The sequence below is a fragment of the Pangasianodon hypophthalmus genome, chromosome 16, assembly GCF_027358585.1.
Source record: "Pangasianodon hypophthalmus isolate fPanHyp1 chromosome 16, fPanHyp1.pri, whole genome shotgun sequence".
In the NCBI taxonomy this organism is placed as follows: Eukaryota; Metazoa; Chordata; class Actinopteri; order Siluriformes; family Pangasiidae; genus Pangasianodon; species Pangasianodon hypophthalmus.
This window is the reverse complement of record NC_069725.1, coordinates 762,501-775,000: the sequence shown is the minus strand read 5'-3', so window position 1 is coordinate 775,000 and position 12,500 is coordinate 762,501. Positions and strand designations below refer to the sequence as shown.

The window sequence follows — 12,500 nt, the reverse complement described above, 5'->3', positions numbered from 1 at the left end:
AATCTATTTTTTAAACGTGGATCCATTGTTGTTTTTTTTAATTGATATTGTTCTGTGGATAAAGCGTTAGACCTAAAGAGGACGGTGAATTCCTGCACGCTGGATTCCACGCAGTCAGCGTGAGGATGAAGCCCTGTGGTGTTGAAGCGAGCTGCTGATGTTCCTCGCTCACTCTCTCCAGCGTGTGATGTGTGAATCGATGCCAGACTCCACAGCACAGCAGAAGAGACGTGAATCTCTCCATGTTCTCGTCACCTCCAGCTGTGTTCTTCTCGCCGTGACGCTCGGCTCCGAGCCCTGGTGAAGGGGGAGAGAGCTGAGACGAGATGCAGCTGTCGGATGAGTGCTTGCTCTGTGTAAATACACACGAAGGTTCCTCACTCTGGTCCGTAACATCTCTGTGGAGATTTATGACCTGCTCCAGTTCTCGAGAGAGAGAGACAGAGAGAGAGAGACAGAGAGAGAGAGAGAGAGAGAGACAGAGAGAGAGAGACAGAGAGAGAGAGACAGAGAGAGAGAGACAGAGAGAGAGAGACAGAGAGAGAGACAGAGAGAGAGATTAACTCTTGATTTGGAGTAAATGGTCTGTATATTTGTTCAAGGATTTAACGTTCTTAAAGTGTTACATGTTTGTAGTTAATAAATAATGGGTGTCTGTCTCGCCTGAAATCTTCTCGATCACGTAGAGCGCCTTTAAAACGTTCAGAGTTTTTTCATCTCATCGTTGTGGATGTAGGTTCAACTGATAAATCATCATAAATGTAAACACACGGAAATTTCATATCTTATTGTGCTTGTAAAATTTAATAAATTATCGTTTCTATAGTAACAGCTCTTTCACAGGGACGTGTACGGCGGACGCTCTGCTAAAAATAATAAACCGGTTTTGGTGAAACAAAGGAGAAATGTGTTTATGTAACATGTATGGAAGGAGTCTCCAGTGTCAGCGCTTTGTAACAGTCAGAGGTAAAGCTGTAACTGTAAGTTTTCCGACGTCTTCAGGACAGAGGAGTTTACGCTTCTTTGCGGTTTCTCAGTAACATGCGGAACAAGCTGCGATTTTATTTTTCTCTCATTAACTTGAAGAGAGAGAATAAAGAGACGCTGGTGAGGGAACGAGTGTTTATAGCTGCTCTAACGTAAGCGACAACAGGAACTCACTCATTTCACAAACATTAACTGTAACTATAAACAGATAAAAAAGTACGATGTGTCGTTCTTTAATAAATAAAAAATGTAATATTTGGTAAATTGCTGTGGTGTAAGAGGAATAAAACACTCAGGGACGTGCTGTTAGAGGAAAATAATCAACTTCAGGGTGGTAACAGTAACTCCGCTTCATCACACCACCCTGTCTCTCACACACACACACACACACACACACACACACAGTGTTTATTCATTATTTCGAACTCTGAAATGCTGCAGGAAATCTGCGCCTGCTCCGTTTATTTCCTGTTTAACCGCCATCGGTTTCCTGTCTGTGAATGAGCGCTCACACTCAGCTTTTCTTTCACCACGTGGATGCGACATGGAGGACGTCCAGCCAGTCAGCACCTCGAGAAACGCGCAGAGGAACCTGCTGATCTCTCTGTAACTCCTATTCTCACTGACAGGATGTTCTCAGACCTGGTGCTGATAGCGGAGGTGTTTGTGTATCTGTCAGCGCTGATTTTTTTTTTTTAATTTCCACATTTATACTCACCTTCAGCACTTCCTGTCTATCCTTTCTTCTCTCTCTTCAGTCATAGCTCAGGATTACCACCATGGAGTTGATTCCCCAAGTGTTTTATTCCTCTTATACCACAGCAATTTACCAACAACTGCAATATTTTATTAATTAAAGAACAATATTTAACTTTTTATCTGTTTATAGTTACATTTAATGCTTGTGAAGCGAGTTAGTTCCTGTTGTCGCTTACGTTATAGCAGCTATAAACACTCGTTCCCTCACCAGCCTCTTTATTCTCTCTCTTCAAGTTAATAATAAAAAATAAAATCGCAGCTTGTTCCGCATGTTAGTGAGAAACCGCAAAGAAGCGTAAACTCCTCTGTCCTGAAGACGTCGGAAAACTTACAGTTACAGCTTTACCTCTGACTGTTACAAAGCGCTGACACTGGAGACTCCTTCCTTACATGTTACATTAACACATTTCTCTTTACAGAAAACTTCACCATGCCGAGGGAAACACGTTTGTAATCTGAATATGAGGATTGTTTGCTAACTGAGATCTGGGAAGGAAAAGACTCAGAGGTTAAATGCTGAACAAATGAAATACAAGACTGAGAGAAAGAAGTCAAGAAGAAGAGAGAGAGAGAGAGAGAGAGAGAGAGAGAGATGAAGGGACTAATTTAGACATGTGACATGGTGAATTGTGGGGCATTTTACTGCATACTGGGGCAATAACTCAGGGAGAGGAATGAGAGAGAGCGAGGGGAGGGTGGGGGAGAGAGAGAGAGAGAGAGAGAGAGAGAGAGAGAGAGAGAGGGATGAGAGGGAGGGATGAGAGGGATGTGGTCACTGATGGAATGAGCTGGATGGTCAGTCTGGACAACAGAGTGCAAAACAGAACCAGCTTTTTCTTTTATTCTGGATGTGAGACGGTTCTTCAGCCCTCTGCAGATGGAACCACGGCAGAACCACGGACTCGGGCAGGTAGGTGGAGTTTAAAAAAAAAAGAAGCCAGAACTCACTTTGATCCTGGATAAATTTGGATTTTGGTCTTTTTTGTGGCTTAAACAGCACTCCGTGTGATTGCTCTGAATTTCCTGACCTTAAGATCTACACAGCATCGAGAAGCTCTTTCACGCGTCTCCTTTGCTTGTGTCACGCTACAGTCACGCTAGCAGGTGACGAGCATCTCATGTTGCTTATAGATGGTCTCTTGTGGGCGTGGCCTGTCCAGCATACACAGTAGTAGCTATTTGTAGCTTCTAAATCTAACTAAATGAAATAAAGCACTGATCATAGTGAAAATCATGTGTGTGATTTATGTGTTACGCGCTCGGCTTCGTTCTGGGTTTAGATTAGCAAAGCGAGCTAACTGTACTAGCTACATACACTCACCAGAGAGAGCGACGATCTCAGCTACTTCTGTCCGAGATTTATTTTTCTTCTTACTGTCTCTGTACACATTTAATAATAAAGAGAGGTCGTATATAACAGGAGAAGATGAAACCACGCTTAAGTTTTTGTTCATTTTTGTGTTAAACAGTAAACAGGAACTAAAGTTGTGAGTGGGGAACTGAAGAAACGTCGCACCACACGTGACATAGGATCGGTCCGAGGAATTATTCGCGACGATCGTTTGGATTTGTCGCTTTATAAACTCATACAAAATTTGCACAGAATTGAGAAAATCTGTTTAAATGTCTCTGAAGTCGCGGCTCGGTGTTGTGACCGTGCGTAGAAGATTAGCGATCACCTGTGGCTTTGTCGTGTAAAGACTGACGCTACAGTCCACCAGGACGAGATCGAGGACAATTCCGAAGAAATCCGAGGGGTTCGTGTGTGAACAGGAGCGGATACGTTAGCAGGAAAGACGTGCTGATCCCTTTCATGGTGGATTTGTTCGTGATTTGTTCGTGATTTGATGCGGAGGGAATGCTGATGATGCTCTGCGGTTTGGGATTGTTTTTAGCTTCATAAGACTGTTATTTACTGCTTTAGATCAAATCCAGGTTTAGAGGAATGCGGATAAATAAACAGCATCAGTTTAACCTTTGACCTGGTTGTTTTGGGTGACAGAATGTACCGAAATAACTCTGCATCTACTTTAAGAATCTTTAAGACCCTCGTTATGCTAAGTGCTCGTGTGCTGTGTGTTAGCCGCTTCCTTCGCTCGTATCTCCTCCATCAGATAAACGCTGTAATCAGCGCTGCATTTCCTGATGAACACATCGATTTCACTGAGTTCTCTCTCGCAGGTGGAACTGCTGAGCCGCTCGACTCGACGACGTTACAGAGCCAGATGCTTCTTCATTAGCTCTCAGTAATTAATGAATGCTTTCGGTTATTGGTTCAGGCTGAGCGTTTCCTGTGGGATGGAAATTTATCCGATCTTCCCATCGGACTTCAGGGGAACGACAGGGAACCGTTTGTTTCTTCAGTCTGGTGTTGGGGGGAAAAAGTCACAAACGTTTACGATGGTTTGAAGTTTACAGTTAATGAGACTCTGTAATGTCACACAAAGAAAGAAAGGAAGGAAGGAAGGAAAAAAGAAAGGAGGGAAAGAAGAAGGGAAGAAAGAATCAAGGAACAAATTTTAAAAATAATTGATAAAGAAAGAATCAAGAGTGGAAAAATAGAAAGAAAAAGAGAGAAATGAAGAATTGAAAAGCCACATAAATGAAAGAAAAAAATGAAAAGAGGAATAAATTTAAAAAAAAGAATTGAGAATGAATTGAGAAAGAAAAAATAAATAAAAAAACAAGAAAGAAAGAAAGAAAGAAAGAAGGAAAAAAACAACAGGGAAAGAAAGAAATGAATGGAGAAGCAAATAAATGAAAGAAAGAAACGAAAGGAGAGAGACATAAAAGCATGGATAATGAAATGAGAAGGAAGAGAGCATAAAGAATCTAGAAGAAAAGAAAGAAAGAAAGAAAAAGAATGTAGAGCGAAAGAAAGAAAGAAAGAAAAAAAGAAAGAAAGAAAGAATGTAGAGCGAAAGAAAGAAAGAAAGAAAGAAAGAAAGAAAGAAAAAAGAAAGAAAGAAAGAAAGAAAGAAAGAAAGAAAGAATTTAGAGTGAGAGAAAGAAAGAAAGAAAGAAAGAAAGAGAAAGCTCCAAACAAGTTGTTGATGTTCCGAAAGTCGTGAAGTAAACAATGTTAGATAGAAATCTTTGTTTTTGTCGTTTGTTCGGCGTTAGGAATGTGATGACGTCATCACCCTCTCCATCAAAATCCGCACACATGAAGGGAATTTTATCTTCATGGATCTCGGTTTGTATTTTACAGGAAAGTGAATCAGTTTAGTGTAATTTACAGCCTGGAGTCGTGAGTCATGGAGTCGTGATTCAGTGAGTTAAAGTGATTCACTGTGAGTCGTTCTGGAGCTGTGAAGTAAATAACAGCCGTGGATTAAAAGTCATCCTCGTCGAATGTCGCGCTTCTGAGCCGCTCGAGAGCGCGGTGATGGTGATGGTGATGGTGATGGTGATGATGATGGTGATGGTGATGATGATGGTGATGATTCGACTCGTTTCCTTTCCCCTGCTCTGTAACTTCATGAGATTATTTTCTCCATCTGCTTGATAACACAGAGTCGTTTAGCGTTAATGCGTCTAATGAAAAGGTTGGATTGTTTTGAAATGTTAGTGGTTGTAATATTGTCGTGTGTGTGTGTGTGTGTGTGTGTGTGTGTGTGTGTGTGTGTGTGTGTGAGGTTTAGTGGAAAAGCTCACATCCTGCTCGTGATGTTTATGAACTCTGCGTTCTTCCCCCGAGGTTCTGTGTTTTTATCAGAGAACCCACGCTGGATAAAGAATAAAAGTTCCTGGGAGGAGTTCAGCCTGAAAAAACACACGGCCTGTTTTTCATCCTTTAAATAACAAAACACACGTCGCTTCATCACGTCATCACGTTCATGACAGCTTCTGTATTAGGGTTAGATTAAATATAATTAGCTGTAGAGACATAAATAATGCACTTTAACTGGTGTTTGAAGAAACATCTGGTCCACTGATGAACATCTGCTCTTTCACTTTATCATGTTTTTCACTTAAGACCTGAAAACTAATGAAAACGTAATCTTCAAAAGTTCTTCAATATTATAATGACATCATTTCCTGGTCTTGTAACAGTCAGGCTTTATCCAGAGTGCTGTGCATTAGATTAGATATTTCACATCACTGGACTCTGTGTGTGTGTGTGTGTGTGTGTGTGTGTGTGTGTGTGTGTGTGTGTGTGTGTGTGTGTATTTCAGTATAAAATGTTAGTTTTGCTTGGACGTGTTCGACTGAAACGATAGATTTTTCTGTAAATAGTGTATAATCCAGCTGAAATAGAAACTGTATTAATAATCCAAGGTCTGCTCTATTCTTCTTTAAATTCTTTATGAATTTCTTGTTTCTAAAAGCCTGTAATTCTGCACACTCCGGTTCGGGGGTCTGACGTAACCATCCTGTGTTACTGAGTCCTAATGATCTCATTCCCACATTTCAATAAGGAAGGAATAACACACTCCACACTGTGCGCTTACAGGAAACTAATCCACGCTGAGTTACTCTTCCCTCTGACCTCACGGTGTGGAGCGTCTTATTCCACTTATACCACAGCCATTTACTGACACATTCAACCTTACAGCTGCGATAAACACTCATTCCCTCACCTCTCTCTCTCTCGCTCTGTCTCTCTCTCTCTCTCGCTCTGTCTCTGTCTCTCTCTCTCTCTCGCTCTGTCTCTCTTTCTCTGTCTGTCTCTCTCTCTTTCTCTCTTTCTCTGCCTCTCTTTCTCTGTCTGTCTCTCTCTCTCTCTTTCTCTGTCTCTCTCTTTCTTTCTCTGCCTCTCTTTCTCTCTTTCTGTCTCTTTCTCCTTCTCTGTCTGTCTCTCTTTCTCTCTCTCTCTCTCTCTCTCTCTCTCTCTCTTTCTCTCTCTCCAGCTTGTCATTTTACCAGAACAGCATAGTGAAGTATAAACTCCTCTGTCCTGAAGACTTTGCTGTCCTGGGAAACTTTACAAAGCGCTGACACTGGAGACTCCTTCCATAAATGTTAAACGTCTCCTAACAAAAAAAAGGCATCACATTGACGATTACAATTTTTTTTCTTTGTTAAACAAAAAAAAAGGCCCTGTGACTGAGCTGTTACTATGGAAACGATAAGGCATTAGAGCGAGCGCATTAATCAAATCCTAATGTCCACGTTACAGAAGGATCTGCAGTCCGAGCCGCGCCGTTATACAGAAATGATGCGCAGCTTCTGACCAATCAGATTCGAGCATTTCACCGCGCTGTAGTGTGAGTTTTATTGAGTCGGGATGTCAGCAGCAGGATTTCACACGTTCGTCATCATTTAAAGCAGTAAAACGTCATCAGCATCAGAACAGGATTTCCTTCAAGCATGTTTTTAAGGCTGATGCTGCACTTTTTTCCTGGGATGTGAATGTTACTGCATTTTTAATTTTTTTTTTATTATTTTGTGCCAGCAAGGAAAATGTGGTGAAAAGAGACGACGTGTGCAGGATGGGGAATTGTGAGGAGGAAGTCCAGGTCATCGTGTTTACGAGCTGGTTCTGAGGATTCGCAGTCCTGACTGATGAATAAAGTTTATATGAAAATAGCGATCACTTTCACGCAGATGTACACGATCCCGTGATACGACATTGTTCCTAATTTTTTGAGCATTTCCAGCTCGGGCGTGTTTTTGGCGTGTATCAGGACACACATGAGATGTTGGAAAATGTGGTGGAGAAGCCGTGTGCTCGATGCCAACGTCAACAGCACGGCGTGGGGAGGCGCTACGTTCGTCTGACTGGCCTCTGTGTGTGTGTGTGTGTGTGTGTGTGTGTGTGTGTGTGTGTGTGTGTGTGTGTGTCATTCTCACTACACTGCTAAGAGCTGAATAATGAGAAGGAAAAGCTGTGAATGAGATCGACTGACGTTTACTCGAGGTAGGTGATGTTCTAAAGTTTGGAGTTTAGTCCTAAACGTGGAACTCGGTTCTTTATTTACATTTCCGCTGCTCGGTTCTGCACTTTTACAGATTATTTCTGTAGATCTGTTCATCTAGTGTTTACATTTATTATTTTAATATATAACAATATTCTCGATTTACTAGACCGTTTAAAAAAGGGTTCCTTTGGAGAGTTCCTTGCTGCCTCAGAACACTCTTTGGGAGAAAAATACTCAGAGGTTCTTCATGAGTTCTTGGATAGTTAAAGGTTTCTTAACTTAATAAAAAGTTCTACTTGGGACGCTTTCTTGGAAACAGCAGTGAAGAACCATTAAATGTTCCTTTTCATGGGTTCGTATATAGTTAAAGGTTCTGCACAGAACCCTTCTGGGAAACACACACTCGGAATATCAGAGAGTTTATGTTGTTGTGTAGAACAGATTGTATTGAAGCAAAGGACCTTTTAAAAAGTTCCACATAAAACCTTTCATATGGTTCTCAATCTAGCGCAAGGTTCTCGTCTTTTTTCTTTCTTCTGAAACTGTATTTACGTGATAAAGGCTGAGTTTTAGCTGCAGTTCCACGTGGAACGTTCACATGTCTGTAATGCCGTCTTATTTCATCCTGCGATACGATTCAACACAAGAACACAGAGTTAGTGACCTCAGAGTGACGATAGAACAGAGAACGTCTCAGCAGAGAACATCTCTCTGTTTTAGTTTACTCTGAGTGAGTGTGTATGTGTTAGTGTGCGCGAGTGAATGTGTGAGTGTGTGTGTGTGTGTCGAGTGTTTGTGTGCGAGTGAGTGTGCGAGTGAGTGGGTGTGTGTGTGTGTGAGTGTGTGTGTGAGTGAGTGAGTGTGTGAGTGAATGTGTGTTTTTATGTGTGAGTGTGTGAGTGTGTGAGTGTGTGTGAGAGTGTGAGTGTGTGCGAGGGTGTGTGTGCGAGTGAATGTGTGTTTTTATATGTGAGTGAATGTGTGAGTGAATGTGTGAGTGTGTGTGTGAGTGTGTGTGCAAGTGAGTGGGTGTGTGTGTGCAAGTGAGTGGGTGTGTGTGTGAGTGAGTGTGTGTTTTTATATGTGAGTGAATGTGTGAGTGTGAGTGTGAGTGTGTGAGTGAGAGTGTGTGTGAGTGAGAGTGTGTGAGTGAGAGTGTGTGAGTGAGAGTGTGTGAGTGAGAGTGTGTGAGTGAGAGTGTGTGTGTGTGTGCAGGGAACCACATCTGCACATCTTCCTACAGAGCAGCAGCAACACCTCGGAGTTGTAAGATTGAGAGAGTGCAGAGATGACCTGGTACAGAGTCCGTCTAGAACCTTACAGCGTTCTGCAGGACGTCCCTTTAATGGTTCTCTGTAGATCTATTGTTCATCCTAATAACCTTGAAGAAATTATTCTAAGATGGTATAGATTTTTATTTTTATTTAATTAATTGATTATTCATTTGTTTGTTTGTTTGTTTGTTTGCATTTTTATTTCTTTATTTCCTTTTTCTTTTTTTTAGAAATAATTAAAAAAATTTTGGAAAATGTAAAATCCTGCAGTTCAATTAGATGTTATTTTATGATTTAAAAAATCATATCTGGATATTTTAACAACAATTATAGACAATTCCAAATTTATTTTGGTTTCTAAATTAAATATATATAAATATATATATATTGCTGATTAAAGCATGCTGGCAAAATCCCTTTCTATATATATGTATATATTTTGAGTATGTAAATATATAAAGATTTTAATTACATTTATGTACATAATTTTTTTGGGGGTTTTTTTTTCTAATTTTTTATTTTATTTGTAGAAATATTTATGCTTGAAACTGAATGTTTGTAAAATCTCATAATGGAACTTAATATTATTTTATCTTTGTGTTTTTTTTATTTTTATTTTTTTTACAGATTATTTTTTTTTTAAAGAATCAGACTGAAGCTAAACTTTTACTAAACTTAAACTTTTAAATAAAAAATATTTAACTAAAATAATTTTAGCATTTAAATTACATTTTAGCAGTGATGTGTTAGACAACGTTCTTCACTTTGTTTATTTCTTAATAATTATAGATTCAGTGTTCTGGAGTCCAAAACTCAGTACACAACCTGAACACCTCACAGCGCAGTATGTAGGAAGTGTTGACCAGTGTCAGGAAGGAGTCTCCAGTGTCAGGAAGGAGTCTCCAGTGTCAGGAAGGAGTCTCCAGTGTCAGGAAGGAGACTCCAGTGTCAGTAGAGATGGGGTTTAAGTGTCATTAGTGACAGAAGACAATCAAACGCAGTGCAGCTTGAGCATCGGGACAGCAGATGGAGTCGTGTGCACTTCCCTGTGTGTGTGTGTGTGTGTGTGTGTGCGTGTGTGTGTGCGCATTGTAAATTGCTGTGTCATGTGCTCCCACTGTGCTGTGTTTATTTTTTCTCTCTGTACACACACAGAGCTGTGGATTTGTGTAGCGCTGCTGTTGAGTAACTGGCTCGTGACTCATGTTCTATTTGCTCTTTAGACATAAACACCACAGTGTAAATACGGAACACTTCTTTATTTCCTTCTGAGCAGAAACACAACGTTGTTTTGGTTCTCCGCTGGTTCTTGGCTGGAATGAAGTTGATGTCTTTGAAAGTAAACTAGGAGGTGTTAGGTGCTTTATTATAAAAAGCTGTTTTTTTGTTGTTGTTGTTGTTTATGTTCTCAGACATTTTGGTTTTATTTGTGTGTTTGTTCAGAGTAGGCACTGACCCACGGCGACCGGCTGAACTTTGCTCCGACCCTGACCCTGACCCCTGACCCCTGACCCCTCTCCCGACCCTGACTCCAACCTAGACTCAGAAACATGATCCGTGACACCCTTATGAAGCAGGACTCAGAGTCAAACAGGAAGGACATTTATTCACACTAATACAACGAGAGCATCTCTGTTCACATAAATGAATCATGTTCACTGAGATTCATTCAGATGAATCAAATCTGAATCACTCAAAAGAATCAAATTTCGACTCACTCACGAATCAAACAGCATAAAGATAAAATAATATGATAAGATTTTACAGACATTCAGTTTCAAGCATAACTATTAAATGTAATTAAAATAGGAAAGTTGTTATAGAGTTACATATACAAAATATTACATATATAGAAAGGGGTTTTCCCAGCATGCTTTAATCAACATTTTTTTTTTCTTCATTAGAAACCAAAATAAATTTGGAATTATCTATAAATGTCAAAATATCCAAATATTTCCTATTTTTTTTTTTATTATTTCTGAAAAAAGGAAATAAAAGTGAAATAAAAATGCATCAATTAATCAAATTTGAATCACTCAAATGAATCAAGCTTGAATCACTCGTATGGATCAAATTTGATTCATTCAGATGAATCAGATTTGAATCACGCAGATGGCTAGAACTTGAATCACTCAGATGAATCATTTTAGCACTGTTACCTCACACCTCCAGGGTTGTGGGTTCGAATCCCGCCTCCACCCTGTGTGAGTGGAGTTCGCATGTTCTCCCGTGCTTTGGGGGTTTCCTCCAGGTACTCCGGTTTTGGATGGATCCAACTTGATGGATGGATCCAACTTGAATCACTCAGATGAATCAAGTGTGAATCACTCATATGAATTGAATTTGATTCATTTACATTAATCAAAATTGAATCACTCATATCGATCAAATTTAATTCATTCATATGGATCAAGTCTGAATCACACAGATGAATCAAATTCTTTATTTAATACTATTAGGAGCTCATTTGATCTGGTGATTCAGATATGAATCAAAGTTTAGGATATGAGTCAGGATGTCCTGTGAGCTTTGTGGTCACTTTGAGCTTTATTTAATCTACAAACAGCCAATAAAGTTTAATCTAGCATTAAAATAGCGGAGGTTAACGTGTGTGTGTGTGTGTGTGTGTGTGTATATGTGAGAGAGAGAGAATATTAGTTTTACTTGTAATGGAGTAAAATTTTGACACCAGAAATATAATATTCTGTATTTTTTCCACGTCTGGTTTCGCGTGTATGCGTGTGATCAGTACAGCGACGCCTGAAGCGCTTTTAAATGCAGACGTTCTTCTCGACTGGAGGAAGTTGTGAACAGAATTGTGAGCTTTCCTGATCTTTGATCTTGTCCTTCGTCCCCTGAAGGTTGCTGGCGGCTCCACATCTGTTCCAGCTTTTCCTCCACCATCAGAGACTCGCCTCGGCTCATCCTCTAATTACTGTCACTTCCTGTTCATCCGTGCGACTCTGAGGTGGACCTACAGCGGCATTTTAGTCATTTTCTGGAAACTGAGATGAAGAAAAGCTTCGAGCGGGCCGTTTATAGTTAACGGCGCCAATCTTCTTTGCTCTCCTTTTAAAATTTTTTTCCCTAAAGACTGCCATTGTATTGAATCATGACATCAGTGCCGTTAATCGCTTCCAGCCCGAGCCGGAGCGGGTTCATTCCTCTCCGCTTCCAGCACAAGCAAATATGAGAGACGGCGCATGACATCAGAGGGGCGACGGCTGTTATTTAGGCCTCTCTGCTCAGGCTGAGGAACACAAAGCTCTGGATTGTGAGAGGTCTGGAGTTTTTTGGGGTTTTTTTTTTTTCTTCAAGCCCTGCTGGTTTGCATTAACACATCCAACTTCGTCCCTCACGGGCAAGGCCCCCCTTCTTCTTTTCATTTCATTTTTCTTCTCGCTCTCATTTTCTTTTTGGTCTGCTCTTTGTTTTTGTAGGCAAGAAGGCGGGAAGGCGGGAAGGCGGGAAGGCCCTCGGCGTGAGCTGGAGGAAAAGACTTTCCCCCTGCATTCTTGCTGAACTTGAAAGTCACTCATAGTTTAGCTGAAATCCAGAAAAATAATTATGATGAAGCTAAAACGAAGCTAAGATGAGGAGCTTTGGGGTTTAGTTC

General features: G+C 40.5%; 1 protein-coding gene across 6 annotated transcripts in view; it reads left to right on the top strand.

The window, feature by feature from the left end:
- The window catches only part of iqsec1a (IQ motif and Sec7 domain ArfGEF 1a), a 115,846-nt gene that overhangs the window by 60,053 nt on the left and 43,293 nt on the right, over positions 1-12,500 (top strand). The window contains exon 1 of one of the 6 annotated variants that reach the window (XM_053240561.1): positions 7,549-7,609. The exons of the other annotated variants lie outside the window; for them this stretch is intronic. Within the exon in view, the coding sequence (XP_053096536.1) occupies positions 7,584-7,609 (26 nt within the window). The 5' untranslated portion in view covers positions 7,549-7,583. Of the gene's footprint in view, positions 1-7,548; positions 7,610-12,500 lie in introns of those variants that run through there. 6 annotated transcript variants of the gene reach the window in all.